The sequence below is a fragment of the Psittacula echo genome (genome assembly GCF_963264785.1).
Source record: "Psittacula echo genome assembly, chromosome: 1".
Lineage (NCBI taxonomy): Eukaryota > Metazoa > Chordata > Aves > Psittaciformes > Psittacidae > Psittacula > Psittacula echo.
The window spans coordinates 115902050-115928403 of NC_137735.1; the positions used below are offsets into that span (position 1 = coordinate 115902050).

General features: G+C 46.3%; 1 protein-coding gene across 3 annotated transcripts in view; it reads left to right on the top strand.

The window, feature by feature from the left end:
- The window catches only part of NTN4 (netrin 4), a 45254-nt gene that overhangs the window by 14880 nt on the left and 4020 nt on the right, over positions 1-26354 (top strand). For 2 of the 3 annotated variants that reach the window (XM_080619613.1, XM_080619614.1), the window contains exons 3-9: positions 4121-4408; positions 12376-12502; positions 13797-13985; positions 20804-21020; positions 21758-21870; positions 23008-23076; positions 24885-25055. In XM_080619613.1, coding sequence (XP_080475739.1) covers positions 4121-4408; positions 12376-12502; positions 13797-13985; positions 20804-21020; positions 21758-21870; positions 23008-23076; positions 24885-25055 — 1174 coding nt within the window. The remainder of the gene's footprint in view (positions 1-4120; positions 4409-12375; positions 12503-13796; positions 13986-20803; positions 21021-21757; positions 21871-23007; positions 23077-24884; positions 25056-26354) is intronic. The other variant, XM_080619615.1, reaches the window with a different exon arrangement.

The following is a 26354-nucleotide window of genomic DNA, read 5'->3' on the forward strand; positions in this document are numbered from 1 at the left end:
AATGTCACGGGCATTTGGGTCCCAAAGGGGTCCATTTTATCTCTGTGGACACTTATACTTGACAAAGGTCCAGGCTGCAGCAGGTGGAGGCTGCACTGATCTGAGATGCACCCATGACTCATTGGGAGGGTTTTGCTGGTGACAAATGTTTCATTGGTTTTGTTGACTTCCTCAGGCAACTTTGACTTCAGAGCCTATTTTGTTGCTGTCAACATCCTTCATTAGCATTTTCCGTCCCACTGTGGAGATACAGATATAGATACAGATATAGGTACAGATGTAAATATGTCCTTTCATTGCCTCTCACATGTAAACACGCTGAGGTACTTCTTGCAAGGGGACTTTTATGTATTTAAAAATCGAGGTCACTGTGGTGCAAGCGGTTACTTGAGTGCAGCACGCTCGCGGCTGCTGCTTTATTTATACACAGGGCTACATTACTGCATCTGCCAAAGGGCAAGTAGCTGAGGCTTCTTGTGCTGCTCAGACGAAAAACATGTGAAGTAATCAACAGAGCAAGAGCTGCTCATGACAGCCTATAAGGAAGCTGAAACACTGTGGAAATTTATTAGAGGGTGTCTATGTGTCCAAACTGCAGCCAGCTGGAGCAGTCTGGCTGAAGAGCAGGATGTTTTCACTCTACTTATGCACAGGCGCTGCAGGGCAGCTTCCCCGCTGCATAAACCCAGAGGGCTTTGGGAAGCTGTTGGGAAGAGGAAATGGTGGCTGTAGATTGGGCACATCACCCCGATGTGTGATGTGCATCTCAGAGCAGCTGGGGAGCACTGGCTCAACAGGGTTGATCAGAAGTCAGCTGCCTGCAGCTGGGCAGGGGGAGCAAAGTCTTTCAAGCAACACCAGAGAGATGATGGGCTTACAAAACCCCATCATCAGATGTTTATGCATGTCGGCAACACGTTCTTTTCAAATCCTGCCAACGTGCTTCCCCTGCACTGCTTTAACAATATTCTCATTGAGAAGGCCTTTGACTGGTAGCTGGGGGATGCCAACAGAACCATAGATGTGAAAACCTGGTCAGGTTTGCTGTGCAAACCATGGCTCATTCATAGACAAGATGCTCCAGCCCTGATCCTGTCCTGTTGGTGGGAGAATTGCATAGAAAAGTCCAAAGAGAGATAAATCTGAGAGAGAGTCCAAAGAGGAAATCTGGCACCCGCACATGGGTGTATGTGGGGCTGGGTGCAGGGCAGCACGGGGCTGCAGACCCATAACAGCTGTATGAGGGCAGTGTGGCCTCACCAATGTGCTGACTCCTGAGACAGCTGGGATAAATCAGAGAGGTTAACAACTGAACAGGGAAGTCCCGGTGGGAAAGACATCCTTGACATTATTATGCAGTCTCTGGAGGCTCTAGCTCAATCTGCTGGGGCAGAGCAGAGAATTGCTATTTGTATGGTGTCCTACATGTTATAATGACTGGTTTGTATTTTACTAAATCAGAGCAGCCAGTGTCTGGGGTGGAAGGATCAGGATGTTTACTGTCTTGGCAGCACTGAGACCAAGCTCACCCCACCATTATGTTGCACTACTGCAGGGTGCAGCATGGCCCTGAATCTGGGGCTGCCAGGCACAGCTGGAGCAATACAGGGCAGCAGGAAAGAGAGCTGAGAGCCCACAGCCCCAGGGAATTACAGTTAGGGCTCATGTTTAGCATCACTGTTTTCAAGTAGCCATAAAAAGAAATGTTTGTAACATTTTGGGGCCTGAGCAGGAATACTGGCTCCATTGAAATCAGCAGCGTAACTCCCCCTGAATTCCTCACAGACAAGATTTAACTCTCTCAGCATGAAGGCGCTCAGGGTTATTGATTTTCTCACTGTGATTGTCTTTGCTAGAACTGCAAGCACCAGTCACATGCATTAAACAGGGATAGATAAACAAGAAAAACTGAAAATGATGAAAGTCTGCAGCTGAATCCAGCATAAAGCATTCCCATTAATGTATCTCCTTCACTGCTGTCATCTAAATCAGGACAAAGAACTCTCTGAGATGCAATTTATCTAATAACAAGAAACCCAAAATACTAGTTTTTACTGAAAATTCTCAGCCTGGCATTTTCCATCTCCACTAAAAGGAAATCAATGTCTCCAGTTTGGATGCTTCCCAAGGAATTTTCTTTCCATATCTGAAAGCATCTTGTGTTCACAAAGCCACCAATGAGTAAATGTGACAGAATGACACTGATTTAAATTTGGTAAATAACGTGTGTTGGGGAGAGATGCAGGACCTAATAGTTGGGCTTGTTTGGATTTCTGTTCATATCTGCTTGATACTTTTATTTTAAGAAGGCAGAATGGTTTTGTATGTTCCTGAAAGAGAGGGGAAAAAAACCTTCAACTTTTGAAATGTGTTACTGTTTATTAATACCCCTCATCACACTTAACACTTCTGCACAAGGGATGTACTGCTCACCAGCCTTGTCCTCTGACCACCTCTCCTGGTTAACCTTCTCCCTTATCTGCATCTTTCTGGCAGAAGATGCTCAAATGCCTTTGGAAGGGAGCATTTGCAGGATGGCAGAATGGGGCTGCAGCACAATGTGCTTGCCATTGCACAGTGCCCAGCACCATTGCACAGTGCCCAGCACCAGCATGCCTGAGCCCGGCTGTCACTGGCGCTTGGTCGCTGCTGTGCTTGGCAAGCTGACGGGACACGCAAAAGCACGCTGCCACCATTCAGCTCCAAAACGAGCTCTAAATCTCCTTCCAGGCTGGGACAAAGCTTCCTCCAGCTGGATCTTGGCAGCTCTGGATCAAAACCAGGTCCCAGCCAAGAGCAGTACCAGCAATGGTGGGGCTGGCGGCAGTGGCAGCTGGCAGGCAAAGCCTGCAGGCAGGCGAGCTGGTAGCGCTGGGGTTATTGTTTCCAGGATCCCTGTATCCTGGGATACAGCAGCATATCCTGGGATAAAGGGCAGCCTTCATCAGCTGAAGCATATCAGCCACATCCTTGTGAGGAGCAGATTTAGGGAGAGGAGGCTTTGATCCCCATAAGTGGTGCTGGCAGGCTCACATGCTGCCTCTTGCTGGGCATTCCACAGCACCTCCTGGCAGAAAAGGATGGTCACCCTTTGCTACCACACACCTGTCTGTGCTGTCTGTGGGAAGCGGGCTGGCTTTTCAGGTGGCATGGGTGGTTCTCAGCAGGGCAGTTTGAAGAGTTTTTAAGCTGCTGCTGGGAGCTGGGCATTGAGCTTTCAGGCTGCATCACACCCTCAAACACTCATCGAGTGACTGACTGAATGTGGTTCTAAATCCTGTAGTTCATCAAGCCTTCAGTGGCTGTTCAGTAAAGGGCTGTGTCACTGTAAGCTGAATGTCCTGTTAACTAATACGTGTGTCATAAATGTGTCAATTTATGCCAGCAGTAGTTACATGAAATATAAGCTGTTTCTGATGTCTCACTGTAGGCAGCTAGACCAACAACTTTACAATAAACCTCTTCAATAATATTGGCTATTTTTATCTAGTGCTCTCAATTTTCAGCTTGACCCAATATTTACCTATACAATCAGACCAAAGTTAAAATAAAGACTGATAAGTATTTGTTTAATCTTCAGAAGCACACACACCACCACCACCAGCTTTTCTTTCTTATCTCAGTTTTCTGACCATTGGCTTGCTGTCACTAATTGAATTGCCATACCTAATCACTTTTCCACTAGGAAGCAGCCTGGGACCGATAGGAGCCAAATATTTGGAGATCTGGGCTTTATCTGTTGAAACTACACCCATCTTGGGGGAGGAAAGGTTAATGAAGATAACCTGAGCATCACCTGCAGGACTGCTGGTCCCTGGGCTGGGCCACGGCATGTACCAGTGGCACTCACCTCTGCTTTAAGTTAATCGTGAAATATCACTTGACACCCATAGAGTACAGACTTCATGTGTAAAGGGACATAGGGTGACACGGGTGTCATTTTGCCCACAGCGGTGTGGAGATGGGGTTGGTGCTCCTGCTGCTTGCAGAGGCAGAGAAGCAAATGAGAACCTGGTGCATGCTCCCAGGGAATGCTGCCATTGCCATTCCATCCCCTGGATCATGGTGAGGCTGGCTGACATTCTCCTTTCTGCTTCTCTTGCTGCATTTCTCTGCACAGGTGATATACCGAGCCCTGTCACCGCCATATGCTGTGGAGGACCCGTACAGCGCGGAAGCCCAGGCACAGCTGAAGATCACCAACTTGCGGGTGAGGCTGCTGGAGCGGCAGGGCTGCCCCTGCCTCCCGCCCGGCTCGGCCCCCCGGGTCCCACAGCCCTCCCCGGCCCTGCACTATGCCATCTACGACTTCATCGTGAAGGGCAGCTGCTTCTGCAATGGCCATGCTGACCACTGCGTCCCCGTCACTGGGTTCAAGCCCATCAAGGCAGCTGGCGTTTTCCAAGTGGTATGTACATGTGCACAGCAATGTCTGCACTGCAGGAAAGCAGAGTCTTAAAAGTAGTGGAACAGTATAGAGTATGGTATAGGTCCAAGTATGCAGTATTTGACATGTGATGCCCTGAACTCAAAGCTCACTGAACAAATGCGGTCTTTACAAAGGAAGTGGTCTCTGTATTGGGCTGAAGCACTGGGCTTCCTTTGTGCCTTGGTGTGAGGTCCACCAGGAGTCTTATCCTTCAAGAGCGCTCGACAGTAATTTGCAATAACACAATAGGTAAAATATTATAAATGTAGGGCATTTTGATGATTAAGAAGTAGATGAGCTTCTCTGAAGGCACTGCACATCTTGTGTCCATATCCTCAGATACTGGATTGGATCCTGAAGCAAAAGGCCAGAGAACTGGGTTTTGGCTCTCGCTCCCAGGCTTTCTGCTGGACTTTGAAATACATTTCTCCAGATAAAAGCCCTGTGCTCTGTTTTTGAGGGAACTCCCATCACTAAAGCTCTGAACTCAAATCCCTTGGGACCCACCAACACCTAAACCCCAGTCCTCCTATGTCCTAAAGAAGTGAGGGCCACTAATCCCTTGGGGAGATGATGGGCACAGCAGCAGCCGACACATTGGATGCCTGCAGCATGGCATGCCTGCTCCCTGCCAGTCTGGGACACAAAATGGCCCCAACACATCTTATCCTTTCTGGCCATTTTGGCTGGCTCTGAAAGTCCTGGCTTTCCTGGCAAAGGAGCGGAGGGAAAGCCAGGGCAGTCAAACACACTGTGCTGAATAAAGTTAGAGAGGAAAAGATCATAAAAAACCTATAAGGCAGTTACTTGAGGTAAGGAGGTCTGGCATCCATCCAGCTCTTCAGGGAACTCTCATTTCACTTAAATTATGGTCTCAGGCATGAAGCAGACAGCATGTTTCCTTTCTAATAGGGCTAGTCTTGCAACATCTTGAAAATACACCAATTTGACAGCATGCAGTGCTATGATTGATAAGGTTGTTTCAAGTAGCAGTGCTCTACTTTCCACAAATGTTCCCTGAGTGCAAGTCTTTGAAAGCAGCTGTTTGCTCAGGATTATTTCAGTGGGATACAATTGCACAGGAGCGTGCCCCAGAGAGCTGTAACAAAGCCCACACTCAAACACGCTTCCAGTATGGCTATAGCCTATGGAAACCATAGTGCACAGGTAACAGGCAGTGCTGTGGGAAGGAGTCAAGTGCCAAAATCACACTGAAAACCGAAACAAGAAATAGCAACAAGCTGCTGCGCCGGCCCCAAGGCACAGTTCAGCTCCGGTTATAAACACATACGTGGCAGGAGTCCCAAAGGTGACGTTTCTGCAGTGAAGCTGACTCATTTTACTGTGCCTTACAACTTATTTTGCGGGTCCCATAAGGGCTGTGCCGGTGTAGGAATGACATAGCCCCAGGGTTTGCAGGAGGGGTCAGGGAGTGGTAAAATGTTTCATCTGCCAGTACCACTTTTTCCATCATAGGACTGAGGGAGCTGGGACTGAGCCTGGTCTGTGCCAGGCTCCTGCCTGATGTGAGGCTGCTGTGATTCAGGGACTGCAGTGACACCCCACTGGTGTACACTAGTAGGGGTTTGTCAGTGCATTGCTTGAAGATGAGAAGAGAGGATTATTTCCAAGATGAAAGCAATACATGTGTGTGTGTGTGAACAGAAAAGGGACAAAAGATTGTGGGATCTGTGGCTGCTTAACTGGGAAAAGTCAGAGAAACTTCTGAAGAGAGAGCAGGATTTCAGAAAGGGAGCAGTTTTTGTACTTGACCTTAAAAAGCCCCCTAGAAGATACTTCTGAAGAATTACAGTCAGTCATTCAAGTGTGAGATGGGGACCTCAGTCTTGCCTTTATGTAACTGTATCCATACGGGGTTTTAGCAGAACCTTCACTGTAAAACCAAGGACAGCAAAAGCTGGGAAGTGCATTACTATTTCACAATATGATTATAAAATCTGGCTCTGGTTTTATGCTTGTTTAGACCAGAGCGCACTTGAAAAATACTCCTTGATTAAGAAAGTTGACATCAAAATTTAAGCAAGTTTAAGATACTTAAAAGAACAAAACAAAACATAACAAAAAAACCCCCAACCTTTTCCAAAAACTGTATCTATAAGTTTTCTTAACCCCCTATTTGGTCTCTCAGCCCACAGGCAAAATCCTAACTTCAGGCTTAGTTTTAGTTCCTCCTTGGCCAGTGGAAGACCCGGACATGTTTCTCTTTGTGGCAGTCACTGTGTGGCTACCACAGAGCAAAGCTTGCCAGCAATTCCCCTGCTCACCCGTTCTCCTGAAGGAGAAAGGAATTTATGTAGGAAAGCTCTGGGTTCTGATTTTAGCATCAGAAATGCCATGTCAGCCCTTAGGTGAACTCTGAATATACAAGTGTGGCTCCTATCTCGCCATGAGCTTCAGGGCAAGACTACAGAGAAGACCTGGCTAGCTTCCAGCAATGGGAGGGGCTGCTCCTTGTGAGTACTGCGATCCCATGTTATACACTTCGGTGTGACAGCTATCAAGGTGATACAGATACACTTCCTTCTCTTCCCTGCTTCTCCCAGATTTATTCAAAAGGTGACTACCCTAATCTCATCAACAACAGCCTAATGCATGCCCCGGAAAAAATGTGCATAGACAAACGTACCTCACACTGTACCATGCAAAGCAGTTGGATCAGTTTGTGAGCTGCATTATGTGGCAAACCACCCATGCAAGCAGAGAAATGGATTCACATACACCGGAGGTTGCTCCTGGTCTTCAGTTATTCATGAGCAGACTGGGTTTTCTGGCTGATCTGTAGCATAGGAGCTTCTCACCCCTTGCCAGTATCTCTGTGCATGGAGCTACCGCAGTGTGTGCTTGGTCCCTCACCAGCTAAAGCATCTACATGGCCTGTTGTGTGATGAAAGAGGAGATCAGCCTGGAGATAAGTAGGATCTTGAACTTTAGGACTCCAATGTGCGGAAAGCAAAGTCAGGGATACTTCTTGTTGGCTGTGTAGTTCTGCCTCAAGCTGAGGGCAGGATTTCATCCACCTCAGATTCCTTGTCCCTCCCTGATGGCAGAATCCTGCAACAGCTCAGTTGCAGGCTGACCTAAACTATCAGTCTTAGAGGGCTGTGGCCGTACTGCAGCTTCCTGCTTTTACACCTGTGAGATGAGATCATACTATCAATGGATGACTTCATTATCTCAGTGATAATCCAGTATTATCAACTATGTAACGTTTCCCGCTCTGTCCTTCCTTTCCTCTCTTGCACTCCTGCTAGTGCAACCGCATCTGCACATCTTTTGCCTGCATTGAGCAGAGTGAGAACATATGAACTGGTATGGGTTTGTTCATCCTCTTGTTCTCTTTTTCCCTCAGTGTCAGTTTAAATAACATGATACAGCAACTCTCTTTGCTCTGAAAAAAGGAAGTGGGAAATTAGAACTTAGTTCTATCTTCAATGAAGCTTTCCATGGACTTAAGACACATGCCCAAAGCAGTCTGGTATGGTGCTGCTGCCATACCAAATGGTACTGCTGCAATTACACTTATACACTTCTTTAATAGTCCAAGGTGCTGTGTCAGTGTAAGCCAAGGACTTTTCCAGGAGCTGTGCTCTATTTTCTAGGCTGAACAGACAAATCAGTTCAGGAACCTGATCAGTGAATGAATGCATCTGAACCTGATTACTGAAAGCTGCCTGACAATGAGACACCAAACCCCAGATATACCTCATCTAATTTTAGGCATGCATTTGATGTACCCTGGTTAGCCAGCTGATCTCCCCAAGCTCCTTCTGTAGTTATGAAGGGGTGGAGGGATACAGTATGGTTGGGATCCCTGTAGACTGAGATACCATGCTAAAGCACTTCTGTATAGTCAGACAGGGTGAATCTTCCTCCCACTTCCCATGTGGCCAACCCAGAAGCCGTTATAAACTGTTATCATGCTACTGACATCAAAAGGTGCTGAAGGTCTTCTCCAGCAGCACTGACAGAAGCCTATTGTGCAAGGCATAAAAAAAGCCCACCAGACAGCTCCCACACCCTGGGCAACCTTTGCATTCTTTCACAAGAACAAGATAGGATATGAGAATTTTCTCATACATAAATTTGGTTGTATGGTGCTTTGGGAAAGAATACCTCCCCACATGCTGACAGCAGCCAGTAGGCATTGGTTCTAAAATTGGCACAGTGCTCGAGCGCAACACAGTTTAAAAGCTATCGTTAGAAACCCAGCATGAATGACGTGATTTTCCTTTAGGCTGGTATTGTGCTCATTTTCCAGGAGAGTAAAAAAAATAGAGAAAATATAGTTTTAGCAGTTCCAAGAAAGAAATGCTATTAAAAGCAGTTGCCCCTCCCACCTATTTAGCCTATTTACGCTTGGGGACATCGATTTTCTTTTAGTGTGCGTTTGTTTTGGACTCTGTATAGTGGGTGAGTTCTTTCAATAAAAACCTATTCGTAACAGGTGACTGAAAGCATTTTTGCCTCGATGCAGGATTTCTTTCTCACTGCTCAACATTTTGGAACATGATAAATAGGGGGGGAAGTATTTTATAGCATTTGACTAAAGAAAAAACCCTATGTATTTGCAATCTGAAAGGAAGCATTGGAAGGTTATAATTCAGCAACAAAAGGCTCTGGAAGGAAGCATGCCTTAGCAACTGTCTTTGTATAGAGAAATCAGCCGCTCGTTCATCTTACAGAAGTCAGCTTTTGTAACACTGTTTGCATTGTGCCCTCTAATGACTGACGCTGCAACAGGGCTGTTGAGCTAAGAAGGGAAACAGTGTGAAAGTGAACTGGGATGTAAAGACCCCCTGACAAAATGAAAAATGGTATGAGAAGGCTTTGCCGCTTAAAATGAGTCGAGAGTCGTGTGAATGCTGAAAAGGGTGAGATGTACTGGGAATTGTGTTGTACACTTAGCAATAATCTAGAATGACCCAAGTGGGTACACCTTACAGTTAAACATAAAACGAAGTGAATGAAAAGGGAGATAAAAAATGTGTGAGGGTCACATTCTGCCTTCAGAAGGGTGCTGAGATTACAGAGAAATCCTCAGGGCCAGGTCCATCATTTCCACACTCTACCTCAGGTCCCAGCAGAGCTGCTGGGCTGGTTTCTCAGCCCTGGCTCCCAACAGCTCCGTGGCACAACAGGGAATTTACAGGCACCATAGTCTTGCATCTGGCCCTCCTATGGCTTTTACAGGCATTAATTTTGGCTGGTGTAGACAGTGTACTGGCTGTTTTTCACCTGCCGCCGTCTATTACCCCATCTTCTTGGCCTGTCTTTCTCCCATTTTCGGCTGTCACAGTATTATAATTAAAAAAATACCTGTCTGCCTATGGGCTGCAAGAAAGGGCTTGCTAATATTCACCTTCTTTTGTTGCTTCCAATGCATAAAAATCCTTTCTGTCATGCTGGAATTATTAGAAGAAAAAAGAGATTTTCTTCAATGGGATAAAGCTAGGATAGAGAGATATTTTAAAGCAGAGCTGGTTTAGTTATTTAGAGGGGTAACCATTATAATGCTATTGAAAGAGAATAAATACGTCAGCCTGAGGCAAGGTTTCCAAAGCACTTAGGTCCGACATTCATTAAATTTCTGAGTAAAAGGAATAGGGAGGAAAAAGGTATTAACGGAACAGCTGTGCTGAGAAACAAGTTATTAAAGACCCCGTTTCCCTCCTCTTGCTCAGTTAAGGCTGGCCATTTAGCTGTTTGGCTTGTTCAGTAGCAGGTCTGTGCTCTGCTCTGCCTGGCTGAAAGGGGCTGGGGTCACCATGGGACCTGGAGGGGCCTTGTAGAGGCTGAGTTTTCTTAGGCTCCAGCCCTTTTGAGTAGCACTGCTGTAACGGCACAGCGCTGTGGGAATTGGGAACCCTGTTGCCTGTGCCAAAGCTTGCTCGCAAAGACTGGAGCCTCCGTGGCTGCTTCTGATGCAGAAGCGAGGCCAGCTGGTCCATCATGTGCTGTGCCTCTGCAGGTGCTTCTCATTCTTTTCAAACATTAGCACTCCTTTAAGCATAAATAGATACAGTAAACCAGACAGACCAACCAGTATCTGAAGTGAGACCAACTGTGATGAGGCCAAACAGCACAGAAAGAGATGTTATCTTAGTATTTGTGCTTTAGTTTAGATGCTTGAGCATTCTGTCTGACTCCATCTGTATCTGTCCATTGCTTACGCAGTCCAGTTGCTGTACTGTATTTTGCTTACTCCTGTTTGATGTTCCAGACATTTTAATAGGACAGGAAAGGATCACTTGAAAAGTTTTTGAAAAGTTTCTGTTGTTTGCATTGCTGCTGAAAAGTCTTTTAAGGACTTTCCAGGTCAGTTTTAAAGTGTTATCTGTGCTGGTTACATCTGAACCCTGTGAGAGGGCAGCTGAAATCTATTCATTACAAATAAATAAATCAGAAAGTCATCATTAGCCAGGAGTGTATGTGGGGGGTGTGTGTGAGCCTACGTAACAAGTAGGAGCTGTTTACAACATGTTCGAGGTCCTCTTCTGTTTTGTTTACTGCTCAGTTTTTTTCAGAAACCTTTTTCATGGCAGGTCTCATCAGCAGTCATACAGTTAGGAATAGCACACTTGGAAAACCACAAGTTAAACAGAGTGGAAGGCAGCATCTTCCTGTAGCTGAAGCCATGCCCCAGCTCTGGTCTGGATCTCCAGGCACCCCGACTGCCCTGTATTGCTCCTGAGGCTGAAAGCAGCTGGTGCAGCTCCCCAGCTCCTTTGGTTTTATGGCCAACCTGTCATATAAGCTCAGGACCATGCTAGCAGGACAGGCTGAGATCTTTGAGCAAGAAGAGAAGCTCAACCATGCTCAGTTTATTGCCTTCCTTTCTCTACCACTTTCCCTATGACTGGTGAAGGAAGGGGCACCAGGGTGGTGAGACATTTCTCAGCTTGTTTCAGCAAACATGGGATGCTGGTCATGTCTCAAGCCTGGCCATGCATGTGGAGGGACTTTTAGATGAAATGCACTTAATAAAACTGTATTTAGTAGCAAAGGAGAAAAGCTGCAAGCACAGGCAGCCACCAAATAGGTATGGTAAGTAGCTGCCCGCCACACTCCACAGGAAAAGGCAGGGCTTTCAGCCTTGCCAGCACAGCCATGCTTTTAGAGCTTGATTTCATTGCATCTAGGGGCTGTTGGGCTGCTCTTGCCCTCTGGCTACATCCTGTTTTCTTTGCTTCTGCCAACAGTGTGAGTAATGCCAGCAGCTGACAGGGCAGCTGGCACTAAGTGTGCTACGTTGGCTTTCCATCTCTAATTACCCCCCCTTAAACGAGGCTGTCTAGCTGTTAAATTATCTATCTGTCATGAACATATCCGAGTGTAGTCACTCGTGGTCCTTATGTTATCCTTGGCTCTTCCTTTGTTATTCCTAGATTCTTCCCAGCTGCCTAGGATGAGTGGATATCTGTGCTTTGGGGGGTTACGTTTTTTTAACTTGCACTTACTTATGTTGGTGATGGCAAGGCACACAAACCTGGCTGCTGACGTTGCGGGTGCTATTTCTGCAGTACCGCAAAGGTGTGTTCGTGTTTGGGAGGAAGAAAAAGAGAAAGGTTTTGCAGTGTTTCCCAGGGATGCTTTGAATCTTGGCCCTTTTTTTATTCTGGAAATTCATGCTTCAGCAGGAAACTTTCTGCTAAAGGTCCTTTAAGTTCTCAAAAATATAATAAAGGTATGGTTATACAATACTATGACACGCAGATCCACAAATACTGAATTCTAATTGAAAATATAACTGCAGAATATTTGCCTTTGACTGAACTGGACATCAGGCAGACATCATGCTCGCCCTCTTTCTAGTCTATGTAATAGCGTCTAGCTGGCGTGATATCTCCTGTACATTGGTGTTGCTTGTGTCCTGGAGACTCTTTGGGCTTTGCTGTTGGTGATCCTTGCTCTCTTTCCCTTACTAGGTCCATGGGAAATGCATGTGCAAGCACAACACAGCAGGGTCCCACTGCCAGCACTGCGCCCCGCTCTACAATGACCAGCCTTGGCAGGCTGCCGATGGCAAAACTGGAGCCCCCAAAGAGTGTCGGTGTAAGTAGCCAGGCAGGAACAGTGTCTCCAGGGCCCCTTTTGGAGCATAATGCTTCTCCTCCTGTGCCTTTCTCCTGTATTTCCAACAGGCAGCAGATACTGTGGTGGTGGGCAGGTGCTAGCAAAACAGCTCAGTGAGTGGAGAACCAGTGCCACACTCTGCCCAGCACCCACCACGTGTTTGTATAGCAGAGACAGCCCTGTTTGCACAGCCCCTCACTTAGAAATCCTCACAGGACTATGCTGTCAGTGGATTTGGCCTTTCTGTGGGACCCAAGTGCACCTCCTTGAGATGTGGTCTTCTGCAGTGGGCAGACTGCAGGCTGCCGGCGTGCCTTGAAGGCAACAGGTAGCCAGCATTGTCCTCTCCCTGGGCAGCACTGACAGATACGTTTATGGGAGGCATGGCCTTCTCTGCCAGACATGGGCTTTGCTCACCCCCTGGGCACTGGGGGTAGGAGAAGGTGCAAGCTCTGGGGAGGTTTAGGGGTTACTTCTGTGGTTCTGGGCAGGATGTTCAGGGTGAGTGCAGGCTGCAGGGGACTGCAGAGCTCATGGGGCAATCTGCTTTAGTATCAGCAGCAGTCTAACCAGAAGGGCACTAAGGTTTAACTACACCACCCCAGAAAGGTTTGCAGGCATGCTGAATGCCATTTTTCCCTGACTACAATGCTATCAACACTGAAGCTAGCATCAGCCTTCTTATGTGTGCTGTGGTCACATTCACTGCAGTATGGATGTTCCCCAAGGGAATGACAGTGAATCCCTGTTTCCACCAGCAGCATTTAATAAGCTTGGAATAGATCTCACTTGGCCCCTGACTTCAGGCATGTGGGCATCCAGACTTCCTCCACTGCCAGGGCAGGGAAAGAGGGATGCTTGCCTTCTCCCACACACCTCCCTTCCACTTGCCTTTTCCTTCCATCAGATGCAAGGAGCATCCTGACAACATCCACATGGCAGGTGCTGTACAGAGAGCTGCTGATTTCTGAAACAGAGAGGAAAGGATTCTGCCCCAGCAGAACCAGTGAGGTCTTCCTGCACCAACCTGTACTGGGAAACCCATACTGGAAATGAGAGTTAAAGAAATCATTTTTTTCTTAAATATGACCTCTAGAGGTTGTGGAGTATGGATGCAATTGTGATAATACTTCATGCCTTTGAATGAATAACAGTTTCATGGATCAGCTCTCCTATTCCAAAACACGGTTCAGATTTTTCATGACTCTTTTCTATAAATCAACATCTTTCACTGCCTTAATGAGTCTTTCTGTTCCCTTTCTCTTCGCCTCAGCATGCAAGTGTAATGGGCATGCTGACACTTGTCATTTCGACGTGGATGCGTGGCTGGCATCAGGCAATCGCAGTGGTGGCGTCTGCGACAACTGTCAGCACAACACGGAAGGGCAGCACTGCCAGCGCTGCAAGCCAGGCTTCTACCGGGACCTCAGGAAGCCTTTCTCTGCCCCAGATGCCTGCAAACGTAAGTCAGTGACCACTCACTTAACAAAATGCTTCTCAAGTGGGAGGGTGTTAAGGGAAAGGTGAGATCTTCCTGGCCCTCCTTGGAGCAATCTTCTTGTTTCCATGAAGAGCAGGGTGTTCTTTGAATTCCCTTTTGATGCTGTTTGCAAAAAGCAGTGGTGTGGTTTGCTAGGCTAAATCCTTCAGATGCTGCTGACATATCTGTCCTGAGGATCCCTGTAGCCTGGGGACAGGGAAAGAGAGATGATTCATTGACTTTCTCCTGCTATTTTTGGAGAGCAAAAGCTGCATCATGTTTTCATGTTCTCCTTGTTTGGTGATTGCTGCAACCTCAGAAGGGTGCCTCAGGCAACAGCTGATAAATAGCATCGCCCACCAGTGTGTGTTCACAGCATCAGCAGGTGGGTATGCAGGGAGAGATGGGAACATGAGTTAAGTGATATTCCACAAGGAATGACACGGAGGAGGCCAGGCCAAAGGCAATGACTCGGCCACATGTGAAATTAAATATTTCCCAAGCAGAAGCAGCAATCCAAAAGCCACGCTCCCCAGGGACCACTGTGAGGATGGTGACTCACTGTGGGGGACTCCGGATCCCCAAACCATGCTGAGTACATTACACTGATCAGCTAAATATAGGGTGAAGGAATGCTCTTCACTCTGCATATACAGCCGCCCACTGGCTTCACCAGATTTCTCCTCACTGACCCAAGTCTGGAGGAGGACATTCATGAGTGACAGAAAAAAATCTAACTGACACCCTGCTTGTGTCATTTTAGGGGACACTGAGCACATCTCTCTCCTTCAAAGGAGAAGTACCTGTGTTTAAAGGAAGAGAAAGCTTTTTGCAGTAGATTGCATTCCAGGTTGGGAGGCTATATGAAGTTTCACTTCTGTCTGCGTGGTCAGGTGGGAAACAACTTTTGTCCCACTTCTTCACCGCATATCAAGAATCACAGAATGGTTTGGGTTGAAAGGGACCTTAAATATCACCTAGTTCCAACTTGTCTGCCACAGGCACGGACACCTTCCACTAGACCAGGTTGCTCCAAGCCCCATCCAACCTGGCCTTGAACACTGCCATGGATAGAGTAGCCACAGCTTCTCTGGGCAACCTGTGCCAGCACCTCACCACCTTCATACTGAAGACTTCTTCCTAATATCTAGTCTAAATCTACCTTCCTTCAGTTTAAAGCCATTTCCCCTTGTCTTATCACTACAGGCCCTTGTACAAAGTCCTTCTCCAGCTTTCTTGTAGGCCCCTTTTAGGTACAGGAAAGGCTGCAATAAGGTCTCCCTGAAGCCTTCCCTTCTCCAGGCTGAACAACCACAACACTAAGCCTCTCTCAGCATGATCCTCATGAGACAGCCCTAACAGCCTGTCACAGAAGTCCTCACCTTCTTTCACTTACTGAAAGGAGGAGCAGCAGCAGCTGAACTGCCTGTTTTACAGCCCTAATGCCCTTTGTAAAAACAGCATTGACCACAGTTCTCCATTACTTGTGTAAATAATTATTTCAGTGCTGTAGTATGTACACAAATTTGATTTTTAAACAGTGAATTTAATGACTTTTTTAAGTTCCTTTACCTACTTGTGTACATCTGAGTTCCAAGTCTTTTCCTCTGAAACATCAGAGATACTTTTCCTACATAATTATTGCCAGAACTTAGGCAATGAACTTTTCTTTGGGAGTTTTATTAGTAAAAAAACAGGTTTAAATATTGCACTTAGATCCAAAGTAGAGGCTTGAGGGGTTCTTTCTAGCTCACAGATTCATCCTTGCTGGGTAAAAAAAAGAACCCAACTGAATTAATTAACTCATGGTAGATAACACAGGAGAAAAGACTGAAATAAATTCTGTATGGACCCTCAAGCTCATAAATGTGCTTTTACTGGGGTTGTGCTACCTTTGCTAGGGCTGTAATTCATGATGCTCTTTATGTGCCAGCTCCTCTATCAGGGAAGACCACACATTTTTCAGAGGGCATTGAAGCCAGATCAAGCTTTGGCACTGATTTGAGTGCAGTCTTCTGGACACCTAAAAATAATGTCCTTCACTTTGGAGGTGGTAGGAGTGGCCACCATCTCCTGTGATGTCCCATCAAGGAGATGGAGTTTCACAAGGGACCTATCATAGAGTTTTCCTGGTGCCGAAACACCCAGTGCAAGTCCGGAGGCTGTTTGGAGGGTCCAAGAGGAAGTCAAATGGCACCTCCTGGGCTGGCCAGCAGAAAGACTTCTTCCTCGCAAAACCAGATGAAAACAGAGGTCTTGGGATGTATTTCTGCAAAACAGCCGTGGCTCAGAGGGAAGGCTGCCAACAGTGTGCGTGTGCCTGTGTGCAAGTTAGCCCAGTGCTAATGAAGTCAGGCATTACATCACACCATTAGCTCTGTGTTAGCCAAATCCCAGGAGACTTGATTAAAAAGTTCCTCCCAGCCCTTCTGGGCAGGAGGAAGCAGTGGGGTTGAGATAATTAATGGGTATTTTTGTTGACGTATGCCAGTGCTTGGCCTTCTTGACTTTCTGCGCTCATCTCTAAATCACCGGCCCTTGGCATTCCACGTATTTTTCAAAAAAAAAAAAGTGCCTGACATAAAGACTATAAATTTGTTTCCATTACTCTTTAATGCAACAGCTCAGTCTCTCTGTATGGACCACCTATGTATCCGTGAACTCTGGTATTTAAAGGCCAAAAGTAACATATATTTGACAAGAACTGTAAGATAGCCTTGAGTACAGTGTGAAAACACCCATCTTTATTTACCTTCTGCATTAAGTGCATGTACTTTGTTGGGGGGGTTTCTGTATTTATGAGTTACAGAGCATAAGGTACTGAAGTATCTCAGCATGAAGTACTCATAACCCCAGCATAAATAGGGTTCCACAAAAACATAGGAGTCATCTGAATGCTTTCCTTTCAGAGACCGTATTGCTACAAACACATGGAATTTTTCTGTCTGGCCTTTTCAAACCCTCACAAATGCTCTCCTCCTTAGGATCCCTTTACTGTTGCCCTTCTGGTCTCCCACTGCAGGGGATGCTCCCTACACTCAGGGACCCAGCATCTCACGGGGGAGACCAGCAGCTTGCAGGGCCATAGCAAATGACTAATAACTGTTAAATTAAATTATATAAGAGCAATTACAGCCTGTGCCTGGCACATTTCCAAGGACCATGCCATGGTCTGCAATAACAAGGGTTGTGCGTGGTGCCCTGTTATTCTTTTGGGGAAGGCCACAGCGTTGACTGCTTGCTTCTGGCTCAAGGCACCATTATTGCTCAACTGCAGGGCAGCATTGAAAATTTTAACATACCAAGGTCAAAGTAAATAAAGGAGTTTTTAGGCCATAATCTCTAAGGATACTTTAAAGATTCTTGTAGGTGAAGAGCATATATAATATTTGCTCAGGAGTAGGTGTGTGTACCCGATAAAACAAGACATTCTGCCATTTAAGAGCAATCTGATGACTCTTTTCCCCTGCCATATCTATCGGTCCTTTTCTTTGCATCCCTCATGAATTTTTAAGCCTCAGCTACAGTATAATTGCAGACAATAAATTGAGGTTTATAATTGCTGAGTTTATTTTTGCTTTTCAACTGTAGGGAGCTGAGGGTAAATATTTGTCATTTCCAAAGGTTAGCAGGCAGCTGAAGAAACCATGACGCTATCACCAATCCAGGGTGGGGAAATCCAGCTCCTCTGGAGTCCCACTGACTGGGTTTTGATCCCAATCAGTGCATGACATGCCAGGACAGGTAGCTGTTATTTCACATGTGTGTGGAAGTCATGTGCAAAATAATGCTATGTGCTACAGGGTGGTGAATATTTAAACAATGCTGCTTACAAATCACAAAGAAAGCAAAAAGATGAAGCCTGTGTCTTGGACCCAGGCTAGTGGTGTCCAGCCAGCCCTTCTCACACTGGAGCTCCCTTGGCCATGGAAACCACTAGCCTCTGCAGAGGGGTGGCCACTATCACTAGCACATGAGACAGGCACTATCTCAAAGCCTTGCACTGAGAGTCTTGCACTCTACACCAATGTATCCACCACAAAGTGCCATCCAACACTTTCTGTATCTGCTGTATCTGCTGCTCAGCTGCTCCTCTTGCCTTTCTGGAAGGGGTCTCCTACAGCCTCTGCTACAGCGAGGTGCAGATTGGGTGGAAGGAGCAAAATGGAGTCTAAAACCAACACTCAGTGCAGCAGTCCATGAAGGAGCAGTAGCTGCAGCTGGCCAATGTTGCATAATCAGTCCTGCAGTCTTTTCTTCCTGCTATTGTCATAGCATGGACACACTTGGTCCTATTTTCATGCATTTGTTTCAAAGTTGGTACAATGAGCTAACATTTGAGCTTTAGATTCTCATTTCTGTGCTCAGTGCATAGTGATGGGCTGCACTGTATGTCTCTGCATTGCTCGGCAAGTTCCCACCTCACAAACATTTACCGTCTTCTAAGTTTGCCACCCAAAGCATCCAGCTTAATGGCATTTAGTATTATCTTTAGCCTCCACCCAAGATACAAGACCAAAAAGTTTCAATTCACCAGTCACCAATGGAAAGCAGGTTGGCAACTTGGTAGCTCATAGGGGAGCAGCCAGGAAGGACAAGGTTCATGGATGTGGGTGCACACCCCTTACAGAAATGACCAACCTTTGCAGCACATCTCTTGGAAGCTTTTATTAAGAAATATAGCCAACCACATGCTCATTTTTCAATGCTGTTTTAATTGCCTATGAGCTTGCTGCTATGTTTTTCGTAACAACCTTTGTAAATATAATATTCTTGCCTCACCACAGTGTTGCCACTGCCGTGAAGTTTTCCATTAGGAAAAAAAATTGTGTGAAAACATTGTCTAAAACATTAAAAGCCCCAACCCCAATAGGGGCTGGGTGTTAAACAGCTGAAACCCAACTGAAACAGGACCGAATCTCTCTCTGAGCACTGAGTTTAGCTCACTGACTGCAGGGGAATAGAAGATCTTTAAGTGCTTGATATTTCCCCTAAAGGGGCTGAGGAATGCCAGAAATACCCACCACATCTAGTAGGAAAAGAGCATTTGACTACATGTATCAGGTGTGAAACACTTCACAGGCTTCAGGAGAAAGGTATGTGAGGCGAGCACTGCTGAAAACTATGCTATTAAAGGTACTGGAGTTCACTGCCTGCAGCTAGTAATGCAGTTTGTGGAGACGCTTTCTAATCTTTTAATTTTATATAATTATATTTGTTTGGGAATGGAAAGGGTGGGGAAAAATTGAGGATTACTTTGGCAAAGATTTTGGAATTGTAGTCGCCTCTAAGTTAACTGCCAATATTAACCTATCCTTCAATATTTTGAAATGACACTCCAGGTATGTCAAATCCCTGAAACCACAAAAATGTTGTCAGCAAAATTAAATATATGCACAGAGCAATAAGTATTTCAAGAGAAAGAAAGGTTGTGCTGCACGCAGTGGCTTTTCTGCCTTACTGCCTTCAGGTTGCAAACTCAAAATATTTGCTTTGGAATTTGGTGAAAAATTTCCCCCAAAATGAAATTTTCTCAGGAAATCTGATTTTTATGTAAATGGAGCTTTAGACAGAAGTCTTCCAGAAGGGAATGTTTTGCCATAATGCGCAAGGCTGATCATGTGTTCTGGTCTGAGAACCAAACCCTGAGAGTAGGAGTCACCCAGCTACTGGTCCCATGGGAGGAACCACGCTGCCTGCTGGCCAGGCCACGTGTCCAGAGGTTTGGATCACACTTTTGTTATGTGTATTTCTGATGTTTGAAAAGATTAGCATATTTCTTGAGAAAAAGATTGCAGTCTCACAACAGACAGAAATTGCATTCATGCCAAAGAAGAATCCTAAGCAGTAGGCAAGGAAAACTTCACACCACCTATTTTAAGGCATCCTTTCTAATTTGTGAGAATGGCCATTTCTCCCAGTGTGTCCCAGTACGCTTCTAGTGCGTTGCTCTGCTGTGAGGGGCTGTGAGAGAGGCAAAAAGAGCAGCCGGCATTTCTGACATGCACTCTGCAAACCCATGTCCTGGAGTGTACCCAAAAGCATATCTCTGAGCTGTTGGTGTCCTCATTCTTGTTTGTTTGTTTGTTGTTTGTTTGTTTTTAAATCATTGAATTAAGTAGGTTGGAAAAGATGTTTGATATTAGGAAGTCCAACCATTACCCCAGAACTGCCAAGTCCACCACTAAACCATGTCACCAAGGGCCTCATGTACACAGTTTTTGTATGCTTCAAGGAATGGTGATTCCACCATTCTCTGGGCAGCCTATTCCAAACCTGACTACTCTTTCAGCGAAGAAATTTGTCCTACTAATTGATGGCTTTAAAAGAAAACCAGAGACAGAGGGGTACTTCTTTGCTCAGCCTCCACTTCAATTAAAATGACTGTTCTGAAGGGGGTTTTAACCTCCTGGATGCAAGACAGTTGTCATTACTTTAGAAAGCAGTTGCATTCTGATGCATTTTTTCAGTGCAGCACCCACACCTGCTTAAACATCATTGTGAGCCAGGCAGATCCCTGGGTATTTGGCTGGACTGGAGTCTGGGTGCTACAAGGAAAGTAATGAAGGCCTGTTTGGCAAAACATAACACGACGCCAGGGTAGGTTGACTAGTTAAGATAGCTCAAAAAGTGAAAATCATACAGATTCTGAAGGGGGGCTGCTCAGATGTATATGGGTGAGGGTCAAAAACAAAGCCCAGAAACCACACCGGTGTCCCTGGCAGGGCAGTGTTTTCGCAGGCATCTCCTGCACCTCTGTCCTGCAGAGCTTTTGCACTCACAGACGCTCTCTCCCACAGCGTGCTCCTGCAACTCCCTGGGATCGGCCACTCTTCCCCTGGGCCCCGGCACCTTCTGCGACCCCAGCACCGGTGACTGCCCCTGCAAGCCTGGTGTGGCAGGGCCCCGCTGCGACCGCTGCCTCCCCGGCTACTGGGGCTTTGGTGCCTACGGCTGCCGCCCCTGCGACTGCGCCCGCAGCTGCGACCCACACACGGGTGACTGCCGCAGCAGCAGGTGAGATGGGAAGCCCAGGCACCCACTCCAGCCTCACCATACTCTTGGGATCTCAATCCCATGGGGGGCCCTGTGCACCCACTTCCAGCCTCACCTTACCCCTGAGATCTCCATCCCAGGGAAGGCATTGCACCAACCCCATTTATGTATGGCACATGAGCTGAAAAATATCCGTTATATAACATATGCGGGATTGGTATGGTCAGGAACGGGGGACAGAGCAGGAGCTGAGGCCGTGATTTACCTGGGTGCCTGGCACACCATGGCATGGCACCAGTGATGTTTGATTATTGTCTCTCGGTGCTAGTGTTAATGTATTGGGTGTTTTCCATAACCTTCACAGGTGCTTCCTTTCCACAAGCAAAATATGGCCCTCAAGGACGTCTGAGTGAGAGGAGACCAAAACTGAACATTGTTGCTGTTGCAACTCAGCTTGTGTTGGACTTGGAGTCAAGCTCTGACTTTAGACAGTACATTTTAATAACAATTCACCCTCTGGATCTTATATGTTGCTTCTTTTTTACCACACTGGGGTTATTTATAGCATATAAATCCCTCTAATTTATTTTGAACCCAAAATGGATTCATGACCCAGTCTGACAATACTCCACCTGTCCACTTTGCAAAACTGCTCCTGCCATTTAACATCACCAAGACATGCAGTCATATTGGATGGGTTGGTAGAGGCCCTGCTTTCCACTGGCTCCAAACTGACCATGTCCCTTTCCCTCCAACAGCTCAGATGTGACCTGGCACAATGAAGGGCCTCCTTTTCAGGCAGTGCTTAATGAGAGCGAGCCCACCTGGGGCTGGGAGGATGAGCAGGGCTTCTCAGCGCTCCGACACTCTGGTAGGGCAGCAGCTTCACGTGTGTTCCCCTACCCCACTCCTCCGACCAGCAGCCAGTGCAGATGCAGTCTTCTGCACTAGCTTGTAATTAGCACCCTGTCAGTTGTAGAAGTGGATGGATGTTCTGCCATTAACATCCTGTGTGACCATCTACTTCCTCTCCCCAAGCTGGAGGAGTCTTATGGCTCATCCCTTCAATGTGAGGACCCTCTAGGCAGATGCTCCATGCTGAAAGCCTGCACCCAGCATTTAGCTGTCAGTAGGACAAGAGTTGCCTGACTGAATTTGCAGTCCCAGCTCTGAATTTCAAGGTTGAATACTCTCATGTTTTACTTGGCCATGTTTTAAATGTGTCTTTGTATTTGCTAGAGCTACTAGATGCTGGGCAAACCAGCAACATCATTTAGAGGGTGGGGGTAATTGGCAGGTAATTGGGAAGTTTCTAATTCAGAATTTATTTTGCTGATACCCACAATAACTTTGGCATCTATTGCAGCTCCTGATGCAGTTATGGCCTAGCATTTCAGCTATGGCTTCAGCTGGGGAAGTTGTTTCCCTCTTCTTGCCATAGTCTGGAGGAGATGGGTGCAGTGTGAGGCTACTGCAAGGCAGATTGACCTCACAGTGCAGTATCAAACTGTCCTCCCTTGCAATTGCTGCATACAAGCAGGCAAACGTCATTTCCTCCATCTTCAGAAAGCGGCCCGATAAAATCTCAAAGATACAATAATTGAGTTAATTGAGAAGAAAACTCCATCATTTGTCTGGGCAACTTCATTTTGAACGTAAATAAGTATATCACGTTATTCTTTGTTCTAAGATCACGGAAGTCATTAATCTGCCTTAACCTCTGCAACATTTCCTTTTAATATTTTGTCTGGTACATTACGGTGTGGAAAATACCACAGGAAAGACATGCGTGTTATTTGCATAACAAGGCAAAATAATAAGGCCTTTGTTTACCTTCTCTTCAAATTGTAAACAAGGAGTAATTGCCCTTGGACTAAGACTGTATATTCAGTCTGGATATGAAAATAGGGCTTTTTCTGCCTGGGCTTTGCGGACCACATGAAAACCTCTTGCAGGTCCTGTATTTTAGAGTACAATCCACAGCTGTTTGCTTTCTTTCTTTCCCCAGGGAAATGCGAATGTAAAGAGCAAGTTTTAGGGAATCCCAAGGTCTTCTGCGGGATGAAGTACACCTATGGTGAGTTGCGGGTGAGGTGGCAGGGACAAAAAGGGAGGTGCTGCAAGTCCATCCAAGAGTGTCAAGCATGAGACGTGCTGCTCTGTGTAGTGCTCCATGCCAGCAAACCCAGGAGTAGCCCAAAACCTTGGGCTACTCAGTCTAAGGGCAGATCTTTGACCTTTCCAAAATATATAGGTATCATGGTGCCAAGTTAAGGTGGGTAAAATGTCTTGGTCTGTTATGCACCTCTCTTGGCTACCAAAATACCCTTGTGCTAAAATCATGGGAGGACTAGAGCTGTCAATGCCCCTGAGAGGTTGTCTAGATAAACTGTAAAGTACTGTTGCCAAAAATGAGTCACTGGAACTCCGTCTGTAGACCAGGTGGTCCCAAGCACAGCATAGAAATCACTAAACTAAATCTGAATTATACTGAATGTGAGGATGGACAGCGATCACCACACAAGACACTACGCTGAGGAAACACCTGCAGCCACTGAAAACTGCCCCTGGTCAGCAAAGTTCAGCTTTTGCAATGGGGTGATGTATATTGTCCATGTGTCTATTGGATCTAAATGAATGAGAGGAGGCTGTTTGTTTCCCAGACCTCTCTGGTGTGTGCCAGTGAACCACCTCCTTCACACTGCAGCAGAACAAGGAATGCTCTGCACAGCACTCCCTTCCTTCACAGTTTTCCAGGGGTCTCTTGCACCTGTTTCATCTCACACTGAAGTTGAAAATGCACAGAGAGACAGCCCATACCTCTGCAGGCTGCGGAGCAACCCCCAAAGGGAAGTTCAAGGGGCTGCCAGCTGTTGAAATATAGCCTTGGCTTAGCAATATTAGCAAAAAGTCTGATTCTGCTTTGCACTGCTCCCTGACCTCCATAGTGACTGTGTTTAATCTTGCAAAAGATAAGTGAAAAAAAGTCACAAAAACCCAATTTCATAAATCTTATCTAAAGTGCGTGCACTCAGGCTTCCTACCCTTTCATCACTCAACTCACAAAGGTGTCAGCTGAACTGGAGAGACAGATGAATTATAGGGCTCATCATGAGCTTCAGGAGGCCATACTGCAGGAAGAGTTTTCCCTGAGCTTCCTGGGATGCAGAGCTAAATAAAGCACCACTATACCATGACATCTACCAGTGTAGGTAGGCATCAGCATGGTCAGGGGGAGGGTCACGCATGGGACCTGAACCCCGAGCTTCCACCGAGCAGGGGCTCAGCAGGAGTGTGCCTCTGGGTATCTGTGAGCTAAAAATACTCCATGCTTTGCCTCAGTCCCCACCAATGTCTCAGTCTCCACTACTCCATTTGGATTCAGCAGGTGTGCAAAGCAGGAGGACCAGCAGCAAGAGTGCTCACCAGGGTGGGATGAGGGCAGCACCTCACACCCCTTCCTGCTGCCTGGCCTGCCCAGGCCAAGGCCAGCAAAGCCTCCAGGTCCATTCCTAAAACCAGGGCTTTCCACTTGATTTCCACAAGTGTAAGGAAGCCGAAGTCCTTCTGAGCTCTGGGGAAAATGGGGCTCTCACAGGTTTTGAAAATCAGGTCATTGGGATTCTCCCGCTGCCCGCATGGCAAGTCCAGGGGCCATGACCAAACCAACCGGCAGCATTCCTGCCCACAGGTTTGGGGATGTATATACTCCCCTGGCAGTTGACCCTGGCATCCCCAGCAAGGAGCATCAGGCTAACTGCACTGTAATTAAGTAACAGTCCTCATTGCTTCACCCAGACACCTGCATTAGACCAAAAAAAAAAAAAAAAAGAAAACATTGTAAATAGTTTATATATTCCTAATTTTGAATTTGTGTCTTCCCAGTGATCAAGACAAAGATCTTGTCAGCTCATGACAAGGGCTCCCATGCAGAAGTCAATGTGAAGATCAAGAAAGTCTTAAAATCTACAAAGCTGAAGATCCTCCGGGGCAAGAGGACACTCTACCCTGAATCCTGGACTAACAGAGGCTGCACTTGTCCCATTCTTAATCCTGGTAGGTTTGACTCCCTGAGCAGTACCTCCCCACCGCATTTACACAAATTCAATTCCCACCTCTCCATCCCCTCATGGCAGTGAGCTGAGATTGCAGCCCAGTGTCAGGCTGTTATGTCATTTGGATTCCAACAGCAATCTCCATCAAGTCTGAGTTTTTTAGAACAAAACTCGGTTCATTCTACAGACTTTCAAACACCTGATTCCCTTTATGAAGCATAATAGTCTCACAGCTTTATGACTCTCAGTCTGTCTCCAGAGGGAGGGAATTGCCCATCACACCGTGACATAACTTTTCAAAACTAATGCTAATTTGAATCATACTGTCCTGATATTCTAATCTAAACTCTCTTTGAAAGTAGTATTTGCATCTACAAGATTTGGAAGATGTTCTGTTATGAAGTGAGAGGAGAGCTTTGGCTTCACAGTTTTCTTCTCATCTTTCACTGAAATGGGATATAACCAGTGGTGGCTAAGCAGTGCATGCAGTCTCCAGTACAGACAAGGAGATGCAGACTCAGGGTTTTCTTCAATAGAGCAAAACTAAGCTCCAGCTGACACACCCTTCTTTACAGCTCCGAGATAATCCAGCAGTTATCAGCTAATTCAGATGAAGGTTTTCTTTCCATCAGGCAAACACATCACTTGGAAATCACCAATCAAAATGACAACTTAGTGCTGAGACATCCCTTATGTGTGGAGCACCAGGAGCTTCCTCTGGGAGGAAAGGGCTGTCTGTAAGGCTGGATCATGCAAAAAGGTTATTCATTGATGAGGTGTTTGTAGTCTTCTTTCATCTCCACCGGAGGGACTGCCTTTGGCTTTGAAGGCTAGGTGCCTTGGTTGCAGAACTGTAGTCAGGAAGTCTTGTCAGGTCCCAGTGTCAGATGAGTCAGCAGTGTTAGACAGAACTTTACTTGTTTTAAGTGCAGTAAGACTTTGGATATTGGTAAACCACCATAAATCTATAATTAAATAGATACAGCTGGTTTATTTTTCCATATTGCAAACACAAGTAAGAAAGCTCAGATACGGCTGCCTTAATATGAACTGGAGGAATGCTGTCAGAGCACAGAGCATGCAGGGTAGCCCACACCTGACACCCAGCTTTGCAATTCCACTAACTTCAATTCCGCTAAGCTTCACTGATCTTCCCTAGCAGAGGAAAAGACAGCAGTGATCACAGGATTGATGAAGATTGCTTGGATGCCAGCAGAAATGTTGAGGTGCAATTGTCCTTAGGGACAGTCCAGGCATCTGACACATCAGGTGTTACTCCCTTGCCAGCCATCATGATTTA